Raw genomic sequence first — 20911 nt, 5'->3', positions numbered from 1 at the left:
AATCTGCTGCAATGACCCGCTTACTGCGTTCACCAGATATCAACACAATTTCGATCCGCTCCTCAAGTGTTAACCTCTTCGACATGTCAATGGCTGTGAACAAAGAGAAACTTGTAAATAACTCATGAAAGAATAAAGTTACGTTGAAACCAAGCACACCATTGTTTTTCTTGTGACATTACCAATAAGTTTGATGTGTCACATGCAGTGATGGGAATAACGGCGTTACAAGTAACGGCGTTACTTTTTTCAGTAACGAGTAATCTAACTAATTACTATTCCTATCGTTACAACGGCGTTACAGTTACTAACAAGGAAACGCGGTCCGTTACTATTTTTCAACAAACAGACGGTTGAAGCTGTGTTCAGCTTACCGCATCTTATATCAGTCACACGGAAGTAGCTGTAAGTAATCTGGACGCTACAGCTTTAAGCAGCTGCGCGCTCACCCCATTGTTGTCAGACCTGCAGGTATCAGGCTATGAGGTTCTCCTTTACAGTGGACAGAAATTATTTTTTTGGAGTGGCACAAATAATTTGTGTGGCATCTTATTGAAGAACAGCTGATTGTTCTTTAAATAGTTTGAAATGGTTATTTTAAAAAGGGGTAAAAGGTAAATGGATGCAAATAACTTTGTTGTTTGCAAAACTTGTGCATAGGATTTTAAAATTGACAATTAATATTTGCATTTGAAGTTATGAAATATGATTCATTAAACATGTTTATGGTTGTTACAGTAAAAATATAACTTTTTCTACTGTGATTTTATGTTTTTTGTCTGATTTTAGATCAATTCTGGTAATACAGTATGACAAAATGAGAACATAACTGTAAATTCAGGCACGTGAGGTTGCGCTAAAAAGAATGATACCAAACAAGGCAAAGTAAATAGTTTTTAAAGGTAAAATGTGGAGAAAATCAAGAGTAGTAAAAAAATGGCCAATTATACCCTGGACGCCAGAGGGTTAAACGTTCTTTGTTTTTTTTTAAGTAACGCAATAGTTACTTTTCCAAGTAATTAATTACTTTTAGAATATTGTAACTCAGTTACTAACTCAGTTACTTTTTTGAAGAAGTAACTAGTAACTATAATTGAATTACTATTTCAAAGTAACTTGCCCAACACTGGTCACATGGCCCTCTTCCTATTGAAAAAACAAAAGTTGTATCCAAGATGGCCGACTTCTAAATGGCCACCATGGTCACCACCCATCTTGAGGAGTTTCCCGACTCACATATACTAATGTGCCACAAACAGGACTTTAATATCACCAACCATTCCCATTTTATTACGGTGTATCCATATAAATGGCTCACCCTGTATATCCAGAGCAATACACACTTCTCCAAAAACACTCTGGTTATGTGGGTTGTAGTGATAATATACTATTATCACAAAATAAATTGTGTGTAGAAAAAATATGAACATAAATATAACATATGTTCAAAGGGTCTGCCTGCACCGATTACATGTCGGCTAAAAACAAAACAAAACATTATTTTCCATTAGAAATGAAGTAAGGTAACTAATACTAGGGAAGTCGAGCAGTTTCTTTCATATTGACTTCACTATGAGTGTAATGTCCACGTGTCTCTCTTTTCTTTTTTGAAACCCAGACTTCTCTTTTCACTGAGCTATTCTATTTTCTTACCACTCAAGCAGTGGGCAACACCTAGGAGCACTGGCAACTGTACCAAACCAGATCTTGACATAAGGAAGGACAGCCAGAAGAGTAAGATTTTATTCTTTGTTGCCAAAAACAAAACAAAACAAATGCCAGGAAACATACAGGAAACATAAAACCCTCCTTGACCATGCATGGAGGGTTTCACCCCAAATCCAGCATGCTGAGACTGTACACCCAGCAGAAAGAGGGAGACTGAGGACCGGTGAGTGTCAGAACCACTTTCCAGGATAGCACAACAAACATCCATCAGGAAGATGGCCACAACAGACCGTGTGCTTAGTGAATACCTCAGGCAACAGAAACCTGAGAAAGAAGAGGAGGAAAGAGAAAAATCATCAGGCCCCTGCATAGTACCACTGGCAGATAGAGGAAGTGGCTCTCAGCACAAGATCATAGAAGCTGGCGTATACCACGACAGGCAAGACCCCAGATGGAGGCAGTGTAAAGTGCCCCTGAGACAGCCCAGCACATAACAGCAGAGTTCAAGATGCTAGCAAGCAGGGCATAAACGCCAAAACCAGGTGGCTGGCATAGTATGCAGGAACATCTGTGCCAAGTATGACCTGTAAGTCCTGAGGTCAAAATGGGACAGGAAGAAGGAACATGAGGAGCTAGAGAACTAAAGGTGCTGAGAGAAGAACTCGAGTAGATGTGAAGGGTGAAGGCAATACCCAGTGGTAATCAATGCTCTTAGTGCAGTGACTCCCAAGCTAACGGAGTGTCTCCAGCAGATCCCAGGAACAGCATCCAAGATCTCTATCCAGAATAGCACAATCCTAGGAACAGCAAAGATACTGTGCAGGTCCCTCAAGCTCCCACGCCTCTGGCAGAGGACCTGAGCTTGAAGGATAAAGTCCGCTAGCAGGGGCAATAGGGGATTTTTTTATATATGCATTTTTTGCCTTTTAGTATATTTTAATTAAAAGGTAATATACACTACCATTCAATGTAATTAATTTCATTTAATGGTTTTTCTTTATTTTCATGACTATTTAAATATTAGCTTCTCACTGAAGGCATCAAAACTATGAATAAACACATTTGGAATTGTGTAGCAAACGAAAAACTATGAAGTAACTCATAACATAAATTCTAATGTTTTAGGATTTAGATTCTTCAAAATAGCCACCCTTTGCTTTGATTACTCCTTTGCACACTACTGGCATTCCCTCACTCTCCTTCTTGGTCAAATAGCCCTTACCCATCCTGGAGGTGTGTTTGGGGTCATTGTCCTGTTGAAAAATAAATGATAGTTCAACTAAACGTACACCAGATGGGATAGCAAATCTGTAGCGGATGCTGGGTTAGCCATGCTGACTCAGTGTGCCTTCATTTTTGAATCAATCCCCAACAGTTTGACCAGCAAAGCACCCCCACACCATCACACCTCCTCCTCCATGCTTTATGATGGGAACCATGCAAATAGAGACCATCCCTTCACACAAAGACACAGTGTCTTTGTGTGAAGAGATGGTCTCCAGATGCATGGTTGCAAAGATGCCATAATTTGGACTCATCAGACCTAAGCACAGATTTCCACTGGTCTAATGTACATTCCTTGTGTTTCTTGGCCTTCCCTGAACAGTTGATGTAGAGATGTGTTTGCTACTGGAACTCTAATCTGAGGTGCTCTTAACTTGCAATTTTTGAAGATGGTAACTCGGATGAATTTATCCAGCAGAGGTGACTGTTGGTCTTCCTTTCCTGGGGCGGTCCTCATGTGAGCCAGTTTCATGATAGCACTTGAGGGTTTTTTCAACTGCACTTAGGGGCTCATTCAAAGTTTTAGCAATTTTCCAGACTGACTGACCTTCAGTTCTTAAATTCATGATGGACTGTTGATTCTCTTTAGCTGATTGGTTCTTGCCATAATTTGAATTCTAACAGCTGTCAAATAGGGCTGTCAGCTATGTACCAACCTGGCTTCTGCACAACACAACTGAAGGCCCTAATTCATTCAGGAGCGCAAGAAATTCCACAAATGAACCCTGACAAGGCACACCCATGAAGTGAAAACCATTTCAGGTGACTGCATCATAAAGGGCATTGAGAGAAGGCCAAGGGTTTGCAGAGCTGTCAACAAATCAAAGGTTGGCTACTTTGAGGACTCTCCAAAAGTTGATTCTGTTCATCTGGACGTAGCGTTTTGAGTGGGAGAAACGTTTCATCACTCATCCAAGTGACTTCTTCAGTCTCAGCTGACTGCAGGTTTCCCCAATCTTATAAACAGTACATTTACATAATGACTGAAACCAGCCCACTGAAGGAACAATGGGCTGGGAGGTCAGTTCCTTCATCATGATTATGCAAATTCTCATGACCACTGATCAAAGACCACTGATCAATGGCCATGAATACCATTCACAGAGAGTTGAGGAATGGCTGCAATCACAGCATTGTAAGATGGCGAAAGATGTACCCTTAAGCCCCCTCCTCGATTCAGAGATGGTCTTTCCCTTTTCACGTAAATGTCCCCCTTGACTCCCCGCTCAAACCAGCGTTCCTCCCTGTCCAGGATGTGTACATCCTCATCATTGAAAGAGTGTCCACTGGCCTGTAGGTGTAAATAGACTGCAGAGTCCTGGCCTGACAAGGTAGTTCTTCTGTGTTGTGCCATTCGCTTTGCCAGAGGTTGTTTGGTTTCCCCGATGTATAAATCCTGACAATCCTCCTGGCACTTAACAGCGTACACTATGTTACTCTGTTTGTGTCGGGGGGACCCGATACTTGGGGTGGACCAATTTTTGGCGCAGCATTTTTTGAGGTTTGAAAGCCACAGAGACAAGGTGTTTAGAAAAAATGTGTCTAAACTGTTCCGATATTCCTGACATGTATGGGATCACTACAGGTTTTCTAAGAAGGCTAACCTGCCACTTTTCATATTTGATGTGTCAGTCCACCGAGTTAATGTGATCCGTGAATTGTGTTACGTCCTGATTTTCACCCAAGTGTCATCCACATACCTGAACCAATGACTTTGTGGTGTTCCAGGGTAGGATAACAAAGACCTCTTTTCCACTTCTTCCATGTAAAAATTTGCCACGATGGGTGAAACTGGGGAACCCAAGGCACACCCATGTTTCTGCCTGTAGAACTGACCCTTGTATGTGAAATAGGTGGAATGAAGACACAGTTCCAAAAGCAAACACGCTTTGTCGATGCGGAGAGTGGTCCTGTTGCTAAAGTTGGGGTCATCCTGTAATCTCTTACAAACTACCTCCCTTCCGTGACTGGGATGCAAGTGAAGAGAGATGTAACATTGTACGAGACCATGATTTCATGTGCCTCCATAATGACATCTCTCACCTTCTCAACAAAATCCAAGGTGTTCTGGATGTGGTGTTCAGAGCTGCCTACCAGCCGGTTGAGGGCTGAAGCCAGAAACTAAGAGATGTTATAGGTGACTGAGTTGATCATACAGATAATCGGTCTTAAAGGTGCATCCTGTTTATGTATATTCGGTAAACCATACAGACTTGGTGTAGATTCCTCTGGGTATAGCCTGTGGTATGAGGTCTGGTCAATAGCACTGTCCGGTTCTAACTGCTTCAGACGGTCTATCACCCTCTTCCTGTAGCCACTTCCTGGGTCTCGTTTCAGGGACTCATAAGTATTTTCGTCACTAAGCAGTGACAAAATTTTCTCATGATAGTCTTTCTGGTTTAGCAAAACTGTGCACCTACCTGTCTGTGAAAGTTCTCAGACAACGACAACGGTCATCGTAGTCTAAGGAGCTTGGAAAGAAAAGCGTCTGGACTTCTTTAAGTTGTTTGAAGACGTTTCACCTCTCATGCGAGAAGCTTCATCAGTTCTAGGGTCATATGGTGGAGAGTTCAAGATTTACTCCCTGTGGGAGTATTCCCCCGAGAGGGACAATGGACCCCCTAATGATCCTCTACCTAATCACATGAGCCAAGGTGTGAAAATGGGTCTAGGTCACAATCAGCCACGGTGTCGGGTGAGCTCATTGTGAAACCTAGCCCCACGATATCATGTGATTTCCTGAGGTCAGATGGCCCAGGAGTGGGCATTAAGGCGTTTGGGAAGGGATCTCAAAACTGGATTATAGATGGCAGACAGCTGGTGTCGTAAACCACCACCTCTGTTCAAAGACAGTCGCTCACAGTGGACATAAATGGCTTCTTTTAATCCTCTTTCAAACCATCTGTCTTCTCTGTCCAAAATGTTTACATTGCCATCCTCAAAAGACTGATCCTTGTCCTTTAGATGCAGATGGACCACCGAGTCTTGTCCCATGGAGGTGGCTCTTCTGTGTTGTGCCATGCGTTTATGAAGTGGCTGTTTGGTCTCTCCAATGTAGAGTTCTGGGCATTCCTCGCTACACTGTACAGCTTGTGTTTAGGAGTTTTGTCTTTGGGATGAACCAGTTTTTGTTTGAGTGTGTTGCTGGGTCTGAAGTACACTGGGATGTCGTTCTTGGAGAAGACTCTCCTGAGTTTTTCAGATACACCGGCTACATAGGGGATGACAATGTTGTTGGGTTTGTCTTTCTTTCTTATCTTCCCTAGCTGGTGTCTGATCTTCTTTTCTGTGAATCTTTGCTGACTTGATGAAGCCCATCTAGGATAGCCAAATGTTTTAAAGGCTTCCTTTACATTTGTGTGTTCCTTCTTCTTCCCTTCAGGCTTAGAGAGAATATTTTCTGCCCGGTGATGTAGGGTCCTGATACTCCATGTGTGTCTTCCAGAGGGTCGTGGGAGTCAAAGAGGAGGTACTGGTCAATGTGTGTGGGCTTTCGGTAAACTTCAATGTTGAGGTTTCCATTCTCTTCACTGTGCACGGCACAGTCCAGGAAAGGCAAACAGTTATCCTTTGTGTCTTCCCTGGTGAACTTGATCCACAATGTTAATGTGAGCAATGAAGGATTCCAATTCTTGTGTTTTGATTTTGACCCAGGTGTCGTCCACATGTCTGTACCAGTGGCTGGGTTCTCTCCCTTTAAAAGAGCCAAGAGCCTTTCTTTCCACTTCCTCCATGTAAAGGTTGGCTACAAAAGGTGTCACCGGGGAGCCCATGGCACAGCCATGTTTTTGCCTGTAGAAACCCTTGTTGTATTAGAAATATGTGGTGGTAAGGCAGAGGTCTAACAGTGTGCAAATCTGATCGGGGGTAAATTTGGTTCTGTCTTCCAAGGAGCTGTCTTCTTGTAGTCGTTTTCTGACAGTCTCCACTGCCTCCGTGGTAGGCATGCAAGTGAAGAGAGAGACTACATCAAAGGACACCATAGTTTCATCTGGATCCAGGGTAAGTTTCTGGACCTTGTCGGTCCAGTCGGTGGAGTTCTTGATGTGATGTGGCGTGTTCCCCACAAGAGGTGCTAGGATGGTAGCAAGGTGTTTCGAAATGTAAGTGGCTGAGTTTATGCTGCTAACAATGGGTCTGAGTGGGACACCTTCTTCGTGGATCTTAGGAGGTCCGTAAATGCAGGGTATGGCATCCCCTGGGTATAGGTGATGATATATAGGGCGGCCAATGATTTTGTCCTTTTCAAGGTCTTGAAGGCAAGCTATAACTTTCTTTTTGTAGCTACTTGTGGGGTCTGGCTTTAAGGCTTCGTAGGTATTGTTGTCACTGAGAAGAGTAGTGATCTTTGTGTGGTAATCCGTTGTGTTTAGAACCACAGTGCACCTTCCTTTGTCAGCTGGAAAGATAAACGCAACAACATTGTCATCCCCTATGTAGCTGGTGTATCAGAAAAGACTCAGCAGAGTCTTCTCCAAGCATGACATCCAGTGTACTTCAGACCCAGCAACACACTCAGACAAAAACTGGTTCATCCCAAAGACAAAACTCCTAAACACAAACATTGGAGAGACCAAACAGCCACTTCATAAACGCATGGCACAACATAGAAGAGCCACCTCTACGGGACAAGACTCAGCGGTCCATCTGCATCTAAAGGACAAGCCTCACTCTTTCGAGGATGCCAATGTACACATCCTGGGCCATCTGACCTCAGGAAATCACATGATAGGGTGGGGCTAGGTTTCACAATGAGCTCATCCGAAACCTTGGCTGATTGTGACCTACACCCGTTTTCACACCTTGGCTTATATGATTAGGTAGAGGATCATTAGGGATCGTGTCTGTGAAGGTTCTCAGTCATCCAGGTCATCGTAGTCGAAGGAGTTTGCAAAGAAAAGCGTCTGGACTTCTTTAAGTTGCTTGAAGACGTTTCACCTCTCATCCGAGAAGCTTCTTCAGTTCTAAGGTCAAATGGCCGAGAGTCCCAGATTTAAACCCAGTGGGAGTATCCCCCCAATGAGGGACAAAGGACCCCCTGGTGATCCTCTAATCACATGCGCCAAGGTGTGAAAGCGGGTGTGGGACCTAATCAGCCAGGGTTTCGGGTGAGCCCATTGTGAAACCTGGCCCCACCTTGTCATATGAATTCCTGAGGTCAGATGGCCCAGGATGTGAGTGGGCGTTAAGGCGTCTGGGGAGGGAACTCAAAACTGGATTATAGATGGCAGACAGTTGGTGTCGTAAACCACCGCCTCTGTTCAAAGATGGTCGCTCACAGTGGACATAGATGGCCTCTTTCACTCCTCTTTCAAACCATCTGTCCTCTCTGTCCAATATGTGAACATTGGCATCCTCGAAAGAGTGACCTTTATCCTTGAGATGCAGATGGACTGCTGAGTCTTGTCCTGTGGAGGTGGCTCTTCTATGTTGTGCCATGCGCTTGTGAAGTGGCTGTTTGGTCTCTCCAATGTAGAGGTCTGGGCATTCCTCGCTGCACTGTACAGCATACACCACGTTGTTCAGTCTGTGTGTTGGAGTTTTGTCTTTCGGGTGAACCAGTTTGTGTCTGAGTGTGTTGCTGGGTCTGAAGTACACTGGGATGTTGTGCTTGGAGAAAACTCTCCTGAGTTTCTCTGATACACCGGTTACATAGGGGATGACAATGTTGTTGTGTCTGTCTTTCTTATCCTCCCTCGCTGGTGTCTGATCTTCTTTTCTGTGCCTCTTTGCTGACTTTATGAACGCCCAGTTAGGATAACCGCATGTTTTAAGTGCTTCCTTTACATGTGTGTGTTCCTTCTTTTTCCCTTCAGGCTTGGAGGGAACATGTTCTGCCCGGTGGTGTAGGGTCCTAATTACTCCAAGTTTGTGTTCCAGAGGGTGATGGGAGTCAAAGAGGAGGTACTTCATTAGGGATCCATTGTCCCTCTCGGGGGGATACTCCCACAGGGCCTAAATCTTGGACTCTCCACCATTTGACACTAGAACTGAAGAAGCTTCTCGGATGAGAGGTGAAACGTCGTCAAGCAACTTAAAGAAGTCCAGACGCTTTTCTTTCCAAGCTCCTTAGACTGTGCACCTACCCTTGTCTGCCGGAAGGAAGATGATGTTGTTGTCATTACTAAGTGATGTGAGTGCCTCCCTCTCCTCCATGCTGATGTTGGATGCTGGCGACTTTGCATTGCTGAGACAGGCCAAAACTTTTGTCCATAGTTGCTCTGCTTCCACTTCTGCAATATTGTTGTTTTTTCGAATTGCTGTTTCTGTTGCTTTGATCAGTTCCACTAGCGGGATTTGCTTTGGCGTGACAGGAAAATTCAACCCTTAAGCAAGGATGTTTTTCTCTGTTTGGGTGAGCTGTCTGTCAGACAAATTCTTCACCCACTTGTCCACATCCTCAGTGTCGCATCCTTCTCTCTTCTGGCTTTTGAGGACACTCTCCGTATTTTGCTGTCGTTTCCGACGTACAACAAGTAAGTCAAACTTCCTTTGTTGCCTGGTCTTAGACGAGCCTTCTCAGTGACGTCAAACACCTTTTTAAGAGTACTCTCATCTAGAAGCATCACTCTCATCTCTGTCGGATCCGCTCCTCTTGAGATATTAGCACGTTGATGGTAAAAATTTGTTTGCCTCACACGTACATTAAACAGCTGGTGTTGTGCCTTCTGGAGGATTTTTGTTGCCCGGAAGCCTTTAACTGAAGAGCTCATTTGCAGACTTTTAGGAGTAATCCTGTTTTGTCTGCATCTGAGGCTGAATCTCAGGTGGTTCCTGTAATCCGCCATCTTACGTGCTGTTTGCTCATACTGAAGTACAAGCTTTAGGCAGTTCAGCTGAGACTGACACTTGGATGAGTGATGAAACTTTTCTCCCACTGAAAACACTACATCAGGGGTCAGCAACCCTGGGCACGTGTGCCACAGTTGGCACGCGTGCCACAGTCGTGAAGGGTTAACTGATGGCACGACCAGTGTTGGTCAAGTTACTTGAAAAAAGTAATCAGTAGGGATGGGTATCATTTAGGTTTTATCCGATACCGGTGCCAAACCGGTACTTTTGAAACGGTGCCGGTGCTTAAACGGTACTCAAACCAGTGCTTAAAGAATGGAGAACACAAAATTGGTCCAAAAACCTCTCATGTTCAGCTGGTTTTTTTTGTAAAAAGATAACAATGTTAGCCTTTTCTGCAGCTATAGGGCATATATGGTATCACTCTTGGCTGGAAGCAGTGCTTAAACAATGGAAAAAACACAAACTTTGTCCAAAAACCTTTCATGTTTAACTGTTTTCCACTTTTTCTTTGGTCATTTTAGCCTTTTTGGCCAGGGTGAAGGGAGTATCTGCCATCAAACAAGAAGACAGCTGCATGTAACTACGACGGTGTTTGCTAGTTCACCTTACATGCATTAATGTAATAATGTGGTTAGCGTACTCAACGTTAATTACACACGAACAACATGAAGCTACTCACGCAGAGAAGAACGGCTGCTGCTGCCATCATCATCCGTCATCATTTCTGCTACGCTGACAGGGCTAGGGGCCAGGACTCTCCTCTTCGGGTTTTTGGGGGATGTTGCTAACTCCGGGTCCGATAACAGGCACCACACCCTCAGTAGATGTGCACGGTGTGAGGTCTCGCAGCAAGCTATCAAACACGGCGCATTTCTCGGCTTTAAAAAAAAACGCTATGTGTCGCCAGGTGTTTCATCAGATTTGAGGTGTTACCTCCTTTGACAGTATCACAGTATCAGCTTAAAGCACTTGTTGCAGGCTGCTGCGTTTGCATCTTTTGCTGTGAAGTACAGCCAGACTTTTGATCGCTTCACCTTGGGCATTTTTAATCTGTAGCTCTGCTCTAAAAGAACGTACGTACCTGGCCCCGCCTACTATCCTCGGAAACGTAAAATTGGCTCAGGAAAAAAAAAGCACCGAAATAAAGCACCGAAATGTGCGCTGCTTTTCGGTCTGGTTACTACCGTTTATGTCAGAACCGGTGCCATCATGGCACCAGATACCGGTACCCATCCCTAGTAATCAGTAACTAATTACTGAATGATCAACTTTCTTACCTGGATGATTGAGAATGCATCAAGATACTTTGAGGAATCTAAAATCTGAGACATATTTAGAGTTTCCTATCAACTTTTTCTTTGCTACATAATTCCATACATCTTGCTTGATATATTTGATGTCTTCAGTTTGTATCTACAATGTAGAAAGTGGTAAAAATAAAGAAAAACTGTTAAATGAGAAGGTGTCTCCAAACTTTTGACTGGTACTGTATATATGCATTTTTTGCCATTTAGTATATTTTAACCCAAATATCTGTATATTTAAAGTTTAGACCATAAAAATTCAGAGATGGTGGAGCAGTAAATATTCGAAAAAATTGATGATTTGAGATTCAAGTGATCCAGGTTTTGAAAATGACAAATATGCACAAATTTAACTAAATTATCTTGAAAATTATTTGATGTGTGGAACCAAAATTTCAGACGGTGAGTTTGGGAATCACAGGGATGACTTCCCTATCAGTGGGGCCGAAGTAAATGAGGCTGTTAATCAACTGCTTGGTGGCAGGGCCCCTGGGGTGAATGAAATATGCCCTGGCTTCCAGATGGACCTGGATGATGTAGGGCCGCCTTGGTTGACATGCCTCTACAATGTCGTGTGAATAATTAGAATTAACTCCTCCAATATAGGGGCCATGGTTCTGAGCAGGAAAAAGGTTGCATGCCCAATCCGGGTAAGGGAATAAGAAGTAAGGATGGGAATTCCTTGGAATTGTTAGCCTGCTTGCCTGTCAATTGTCAGTTTCACTTGCACAGCACAATGCAGTTGCTTCTGTTCTGGATACACACAGACTGAAATCTGATTTCAGTTTGTGTGCTGGAGGAGGAAAATAGTGGTGCAGTCTACAGCATGGATTTGGACATTATTTTTTATTTTTATTGCAAAAAAGGAAGAGAGGGTGAAGTGCAAACTGCATCCAGGACACAAGCAATTGCTTTATGCTGCTACTTCAGCTTTTTGCAAGCCTCCGCACAGACAGAATGCTAATTCAAAGCTTGCAAATAACCCAGAGTGATGATAACCTTTCGCACCCCAACCCCACCAATATTGAGGGCAGGAGTGGAAACATCCGGTTTCATGGGCCGTTATGCCAGGACTTTTATGATGTGTGTGGTATCCACAGAAATGTTTGAATCTCAGCTGAAAGGTCATAAAAACAATTTCTAGACCCACCAACAGTTAAAACAACAAACAATTAAAAAAAAGCAGGTAAACACAAGGAACGGAATCCCCTGTTCATCCGAGGGCATGTGTGCTTAAAGCAATACATCTACTCAAAAGCAGAAAGCTTATAGATACCCAAACTCAAGGTTTTGTCATGCTTTGACAAAATTGACTGAACCAGCTGCAAAAGAATATCAAAATTATGCTTTATGGTTTACACTTGAAAAATAACAGACCCAACCTGGCCCAGGATAATCATTAGAAAATGGATGGATGGATAAGTGCTAGTAAGGTGTTGTATGTTCAATGAGAAAAAAGAATGATTTAAGCCTAATGCCAGGTGCTTGCCAGATTTTGTGGATAGAAATAAGATGCTATTATGGTAATATAAAAAGATACACTTTTAGAAGGTGTTACATGTGGATAAAAGGTAAAAACTAATTATTTTTGCCCCTTGGTAGGTGGTCATTGGACAACGTAATGACAAGATAATATGTGATATGGTCTTCAGAGTCTTCAAGGGCCCATAATGGACCTATGTGCCAAGTTCGGATGCGCAACTCCTGACTGTGTAGGAGTTGGCTATCAAAAAATCAAAAATAGACACACAGAAATTTGATGCATTACAGAAACTAGTTCCTCATTACCAAAGATTATTTAAACTATAGGATTTAAAATTGAAGTCTTTATGAAAGACACATATATGCAGGTCTCAAAAGAGTAACCAATTTGTTAACTGTGTGTAAGTCTAAGTTAAACTGGAAGTTTATAACTGTTACATTTTATACGTATATTTTCTGTTGAGAAGTTACTATGCATTAAATAAGCCCAAGTCCTCTGTAGAATTGGGTTCGTAACAAACTGCTGGAGTAAATTAAAATTCAGGCCAGTTTGCAAAGACTTAAAAACACATAAAGTAAAAAATAAAGTGAGCCTCTGAGATGAAAAATCTATTGCAGCTGCACTCTCACATTAATGCTGAAAGAACACACAAATAAAAGAATATGAGTTGGAAGCCTGCACTCTTTTCTATGAAAAGTCAAAATATAGCTGCTCCCATACGGGTTTTCTCAACAAAATTCTGTCATATCTCTTTTAGTCAAGGGACACCCAAATCATCACACTTCCACCTCTATGTTTGAGCTTTGGTTCTACAAGTTGAAGTTTAAGGGCCTGTGCATAACATAGGAAACTTGTTATAAAGACAATACATTACATCTTGCTTTGTATACACTGTGCTTTCTCATGTCTTCTCTAGAAACTCCAGTTTCTCCTGCAATCAAAAATTAGACTAGGCTAAATACTTCCAGTCTTAGCCCAAAAAATATTAAAATTCTCAAGAGTTCTATTTGCTGGTCAAACCCAAACATGACATAAATCAGCCAATTATATTTTTTTGGTTTCAAAGATTTGCATAACAAGAGCTCATTATATCTGACTTCTCAACAAATATGATTTGAATTGCTAAAGGTTACAAATCACTTATAATCATTTAATACTGTTATACTTTGTTATGGAAAGTCTTAATCAACCAAATGCCTTTGGATTTGACTGGAGCTGAATAATAGATTCATTGATAATTAAACACAGTAGTTATTTTCAATCTAAAACATCATCAGCATATGTCCCTAAAATATCCCCAAATTCCAAAAGACTCAGTTGCACTGAACAGCTTATTAAGTCTGCTCATCTTAGCTACTACACACTGATTAGTTTTAAATGATGACTCTGGTCTGTGACAGGAACACAGAGTGTTCAGTCATGACTGCAACCTCATGACTGAAAAAAGAGGATGTAAAAACATAGCATTCATCTTAAATAAATTATTTTTTTTAAAAAACCCACAAACCTCATCCACATTCTCAAAAGCGTTGATAACATCATAAGGCAAGCAGGACAAGAGGTCGATGACAAACCAGGTTTTGACATAGTTCATGCGAATTAGTTTGGGATCAGAGATAACCTCTCCAGCTGGACCAACAAACGTAGTGTGGAAATTGAGGACAATGTCCACGAGGAAGATGACATCCACAATGCTGTCCACCACCAGCCAGGTGACATTGTTCTGCTTGGTCTTAAACGAGACATTGTAGGGCACCATGATAGCAGTGTAGAATGTCAGGATGAGGATAACCCAGTCCCACGTGGTCTTGAAAAGGCAATAGTGGAGAATGATGTGTGGTGGTGTCTTTGGGGTTTCCTGTTTGTACTGAGGCAAGATATCTGAACCCAGCTGGAGAACCTGCAAAACACACACACACACACACACACACACACACACACACACACACAGACAGGTTGGGCTTAAAAGCAGAAAGAATATATTACCATAATGTGAACAAGAGATGCAGTATAGTACAACTTGTTTTTACCTAAAACTGTCCAGCCTGAGACTGAAATACTTTGCTAAACAGCACATTTGAGCTATCTTACAATATTTTCTGTCCTGACACCTGGTTATTGTTACTGTTTTGTTACAAATATAGTAATATAGTAAGTAAGACATAACATTCAACAATTATCCAGAAGTACCTGACTTAGTAGAAGTTCAACAAACATGATAAAGTATTTTTAAAAACTTATTTAGGGGCAACAAACCTTTTAGCTTAGCACAATTCTTCTTGTTATTTAGATGTATTTATCTCTATTTTTGGCATAGTGACCATTATAAATTTAATTCAGATAATTTTTTTAGCAAACTGACAAAATGAGCTCATAATCTTCTATCTTCTATACATGGCTGATGTGTGGCAAAAGATGTTTCTACAACTCTTTTTACTCCTGGGTTCCCTGTCTGTTTTTCTGTATTAATGTGTGTCCTTTGTGTGGCCACGCCCTCCTGCTACTGTGCCTGGCACACATTCTCATAATCACCTCCTCAACCCTTGCAGTACACGTTCCCAGTGTTTTTTTGCTTGTTTGTTTTTTAATTAGGGAGAGAAAAGACCTTATTGTAGGAGAAATGGTGTTACCTCTGCCAGGCGTGAATGTTTATGAACATTCTCTCCTTTATGGACAGCTGGGGCAAGCTGCTGAAGAACTCCTCGACTGCTGGTTAGTGCACGAGTCAAACGAGCAAATTTACCCCACCCTGTCAAGGAGATAACACAACAGCATCAAGACAATGAAAACTTATCTTAACATCAAACATCATGAATGACTAAAACACTGCTGGATTTTGAAGCAACTAATGGCTAACCCAGTTAGCTAACCCATGGCTAACCATGGCTAACCCAGTTAGCCATAGTAGGCTAGTTTTGTTGGTTAGGTTCTTTCCTTTTTTAAACAATTTTAAATATTCCAACCATTTAATGTTAAAGACGGATAGCTTTCCATGACAGCAAACCGTAGTGGTATGACCCAAAAGTATAGTAACATCACCTGAGGTGAGACTTTCCCTATGAAGGTACAAGGTATATCAATGGTCAGAATGTTTCATTTGTTATTGAAGGGCAAGATCAGAGAGGCTAAGGATAATTACAGGAGAAAGCTGGTTTGGAAACTCCAGCAGAACAGCATGAGAAGGGTGTGGAGTAGCAGGAAGACAATCACTGGATTCGGGCCATTCAACAGCAGAGGAGATGGGGGCGGTGATGACAGAGCTAATGAGTTGTATGTATGTTCATCACTGCAATGAATGATCACCACCCTTCTGACTTGCCTCTAGTCAGCGTGTAATACACAGCTACACCACTCTTTCTCACTCTCTTTCCACATGGCACCATTGCCTGTTGTAATAGTTCTGACACCCCTCCCCCACCTATCACGTTCACTCATGACCGGGTTCAGAGACAAATGAGAAGACTCCATTCAAGCAAATCTGCTGGACCAGATGGGGTGAGTCCCTGTGTCTTGAAGACCCAGCTTTGTGGAGTCCTTCATAAACTGTTCATGATGAGTCTGAGTATGCAGAGGGTCCCACTGCTGTGGAAGACATCATGCCTCATTCCTGTGCCAAAGATGTACAGGGAATGAGACACACTGGGGTCCCAGTGGCCCCCAGGATTTCAGACCTGTGGCACTAACTTCCCATGTTATGAAGACACTTGACCAGCTCCGACCTATTGTCAGGCCACATCAGGAACCCCTTCAGTTTGCTTACCAGCTGAGGTGTCAGCTGAATGGGAGAACCACATCCGGGCTATCATCAACTACGACCTGCTTGTGATCAGATACCCTGCTGCAATAAAAAGCTGTCCAAAAGAGGTAGAAGACACTGACATCAAGACGAGGAAGCTCCTGACCATGCATGGAGAGTTTCACCCCAAGTCCAGCACCCTGAGACTGTACACTAAGTGGAAGAAAGGAGGCCGGGGACTACTGAGTGTCAGTACCACAGTCCAGTGGCTGGACAAAGCTGGACTGACAGATAACACAGAGGCACTAATCATGGCACCACAGAAACAAGCTCTGAGCACAAGATCCATAGAGGCTGAGGTCTATCACACCGGGCAAGACCCCAGGTGCAGGCTGTTTAAAGATACCCCTAAGACAATCTAGCACATAACAGCAGGGTGCAAGATGCTAGCAGGCAGGGCCATACATGGAACGCTATAACCAAGTGGCCGGCATAGTATATAGAAACATCTGTGTCGAATATGGCTTGGAAGTCCCGAGGTCAAAATGGGTGGTTGAGAATGACCTAGCTAAGATCCTGGGGACCAGATACAGACAGACAAAATGGTGATGGCTAACCAAACAGATATAGTAGTAGTGGACAAGCAGAGGAAAATGGGCGTACTGATAGATGTAGCGAAACCAAATGACAGCAACATCAGGAAGAAGGAAGCTGGAGAAGTTCCAATGACTCAGAGAAGAGCTTGAGAAGATGTGGAGGGTGAATGTAACAGTGGTCCCGGTGGTAATCGGAGCACTTGATGCAGTGACTCCCAAGCTAGGCGAGTGGCTCCAGCAGATCCCAGGAACAACATCCGAGATCTGTCCAGAGCAGCTCAGTCCTAAGAACAGCAAAGACACTGTGCAGCACCCTAAAGCTCCCAGGCCTCTGGCAGAGGATCTGAGCTTGAAGGATAAAGACCATCCACAGGGGGGAGAGGGGAATTTTATACATATGCATGTATACTCCAAGATGAGGATGTACCCATCCCGGACAGGGAGGAATGGTAGTTTGAGCGAGGAGTCAAGGAGGCCAATTACATGAAGTGGGGCAATTGCAACCATTCCCCAACTCTCTGTGAATGGTACTCACGGCATTTCATGATCAGTGGTTGTTGATTAATAATCATGACAATGTGCATATTAATAATCAAGAAACTGACCTCGCAGCCCATCGTTCGTCAGTGGTGCTAGTTTCAGTTATTATACAAATGTACTCTCTATAACGTTGGGGAAACTTGCATTCAGCTGAAACCGAAGAAGTCGCTTGGATAAGTAAGGAAACACTGAAAATACTATGTCCAGATTAACAGAATCAACTCTTCTGAAACTTAGCTAAAGTGTACTATTGAGTAAGGACAGTATTCTATTCTGAGATGTTGTGGAAGAAGAGATGAATTGTCAATCTCCAGTTATGCCCAAAAGTTTTGATAGTGGCACCACTGCCAATTTTTAATTTATTTACCTTACCTAAGGCTGAGGCTGCTGTGGCAATAGAGTTCTGTGCATTGTTCCTCTTCAATAAATGTCCAAATGTCAACAGAAGAAATGCTTTTCTGAAACAGGGTGATAAATTAGTATTTATGAATTCCTGTTCATATTTGATATTTCTATCTCGTCACTTTTCCCAGGTAAGCTCACAATACTTTTAGACAACTTTATTCTTCAATATAGTAATCTTTTTTTTTGAAAGAGGATTATGTATTGTTGGAATTGAGCTGTCAGCCATTTCCTAGTGTTTATATGTCTATGTTTATTTTTTCCCTATGCCTGGTACAATTTCCTTTGATATTGTTATTTCAAGTCTATAATTTTGAGTTCCTGTTTCTTATATCCTTAGGTTAATCCAGCTGTGTGCTCCTATTCTGTTCCTTCAGTCTTTTCTGTGTTTGTCTTTTTTCTCTGTCAAGATTACCCACACTTTGGAACCAACCCACCTTTAGAAGATTCATCCTCAATCGGTTGCTTGAAGGCAGTGATGTCACTGAAAGTGCAGAGAAACAGGACAACTTTGTCCTGCTCATTTCTGATTGGGGCAATCTTCATGAAAAACCAAACTGGCATCCCTGTGGAACAGAACACGAAGTAAAGCACTGTTTCTCACAACAACAATCTGTCAACAAGGAAAATATAATAATGCAAAATTAAAATAAAATTTAAAAAAGAATAACAAGTAGACAGCAATTTATTTGTTATTTGTACTATTAATAATGCATTGGATTTATATAGCGCTTTTCAAGGCACCCAAAGCACTTTACAATGACATTATTCATTCACACACTGGTGGAGGCAAGCTATGGTTGTAGCCACAGCTGCCCTGGGGCAGACTGACAGAAGCGAGGCTGCCATATCGCGCCATCGGCCCCTCTGGCCAACACCAGTAGGCGGTAGGGTAAAGTGTCTTGCCCAAGGACACAACAACCAGGACTCGAACCGGCGACCTTCCGGTTACAGGTGCCCTTCCCAACCCCCTGAGCCACGGTCGCCCCGTGTTGTATTGTACTGCATTTACTCTGGGCATCGGCATGTTGACATGATGGTGTCAGAAATTCAAGTAACCATCGGTGCGACAACTCCATTTTAAATATCCAATTAAAAAATTAATTGTACAAAAAGGTTCTTTGAAACAATATAATTCTGATATTGATGCCATCTGATAATATTGTGTATATGCGGTGTACAACCTAAATGTTTTTTGTTCACATTCTCTGAACTTCAGTGAGTGATCACATGCACCGTAACCCACTGCTATATGGGTAAATCAACAACTTTATGCCTAAAGCTGTATATACACCTGCTAGTCACTTGCAGACATTGCAGGCTCTAATGTATTTACTACCACGTCATATGCATACAAAGGTCTGCTAATCCTTTTTGTCTATACAATATAATTTGTTACAGCATCTGGATATCACTACATTATTTAACTGCTTCCCAGCCTGCCCTAACTTACAGTCCAGTGGAAAACTCCAAATTGCTGTTAGGTTACAATAATACTAACAGAACATTACAGGGCTTAATACTGAAGCTTGTTTACCTGTTAGGGACAAGTGAATTTTTCAGTGGACAAGTAGAATAGAAATTTCTTTTCATTATCAAATACAAATACTGTAGGTTTTCATATTATTTGCTAATCACTACTTTAAATTTACTCATCACTCACATAGAAATTCTCCAATTGTCATTTTACTACAAGATTTTGTGTATACATATTAAAGTTTATTCATTTATATACCGCAAAATCACAACAATTGCATCAAGACCCCCATAATAACTATATAAAATGTAAGGAAATTTGTGTTTGGCACGGCTGAAATGGGAAAAAAAAAAAAGCCCTGGCATGTATGGTTCAGATGGCAATATATGTAATTTATATATGTATATATTTCATCTTGTTTGATTGATTGAAACAAGTTGGTAATCTGTGATACTCTCCCTTCATAATTATGTTCCTCCATCTATTTTCTTACCACATTAATTTCACCTTCTCCATCTCTTCTTCACTTCTCCACAGTTGGTACTAGCAGGCATGCCTCCAGAATTTTTTCATAGGGGTGGCCAAATGTAGGCCACTACAAATATTGGGGGGTCACACCAAAAACAGAATTTCCAGGTTTTTGTCAAATATAGGTTACTTGAAAAATTTGGCAATAGAAAAAAAGAATATGTATAGAGTTAATTTCCTGCTATTAAAATTGATATAATTGAAAATAGGTACATATGAAAACCAAATAAGATTTTGAAATCCATAATATTCTGTTTTAATTGATTGATTGATTAATTGACTAGAAGTCCTAACCATTGCTTTAATAATTCTCAGCAAAAGCTGCTTCTGTAATTGAGAGGGATCTAGCAGAGGTGGAGGATAAACTTAACCTTGGTGTCTATTGTCATCCGCAATTGCATCTCTCCTCCTGCTCCTTCGCACCGCCACACATGCAGGGCCTTGAGGTACAGGTGCGTCACTGAGGTGCAGGGGAGGCATTCGTCGTTTTTCCTCTCCTGGCCACCTGCGCCTCAATTTTATTCCACCACTTAGAGACTCACATCACTTACACTCTCATGACGCATACATATAGGGCCTTGGGGATGGGCACTCTAAACCGCGCCCAAAAGACGGTCTATTTATTCTGCCTCACCTCTGGGTGCTGGTGCTCTCAATTTTAAATACATGTAGACATTGAGGGTTCTTGGGAGGGGCTGTGCTGACACCAGCTGCTTAGTATATGTGAGATGAGGGTGGGAATGTATGTTTGATATGATATGATATACCTTTATTAGTCCCACAAGGGGAAATTTCATGTTAAGGCCATTGCGTGGTAATTGCACGCAATGGTGGCGCCATCTTACCCTCCAACCACACATACATTACACAAACATCACATTGGGAAGACAGGTCGGAGGGGTATAACATGGAAAAGCACAACATGAGGAAAGATAAGGAGAAAAACTTTGTTTGTATCTGAGTGTGTGCCTGTTTGTCTATGTGTCGAGTGGGATCTTAGACTCCACCTCTCTCGGAACATCTCAAATAACTAATAAACTATGACAGTCAAATTGACCACTATAGCAATCTGATGGGCTTTTTTCTTGGCCTTCACAC

At 42.1% G+C, this 20911-nt stretch overlaps 2 protein-coding genes across 7 annotated transcripts in view; both read right to left on the bottom strand.

Annotated features, from left to right (window-relative positions):
- LOC100711262 (malate dehydrogenase, cytoplasmic) overlaps positions 1-20911 on the bottom strand; it is an 868968-nt gene that overhangs the window by 358000 nt on the left and 490057 nt on the right. The gene's annotated exons all lie outside the window — the stretch shown is intronic.
- The window catches only part of LOC100697710 (potassium voltage-gated channel subfamily H member 1), a 90799-nt gene that overhangs the window by 58850 nt on the left and 11038 nt on the right, over positions 1-20911 (bottom strand). For all 6 annotated transcript variants that reach the window (XM_025908329.1, XM_019355592.2, XM_025908327.1 and 3 more), the window contains 3 exons: positions 18246-18374; positions 15165-15283; positions 14042-14434 (listed from right to left, as the gene is read on the bottom strand). In XM_025908329.1, coding sequence (XP_025764114.1) covers positions 14042-14434; positions 15165-15283; positions 18246-18374 — 641 coding nt within the window. The remainder of the gene's footprint in view (positions 1-14041; positions 14435-15164; positions 15284-18245; positions 18375-20911) is intronic.

The sequence above is a fragment of the Oreochromis niloticus genome, linkage group LG6 (assembly GCF_001858045.2).
Source record: "Oreochromis niloticus isolate F11D_XX linkage group LG6, O_niloticus_UMD_NMBU, whole genome shotgun sequence".
Taxonomy (NCBI): domain Eukaryota; kingdom Metazoa; phylum Chordata; class Actinopteri; order Cichliformes; family Cichlidae; genus Oreochromis; species Oreochromis niloticus.
This window is presented reverse-complemented; position numbering and strand designations above follow the sequence as displayed.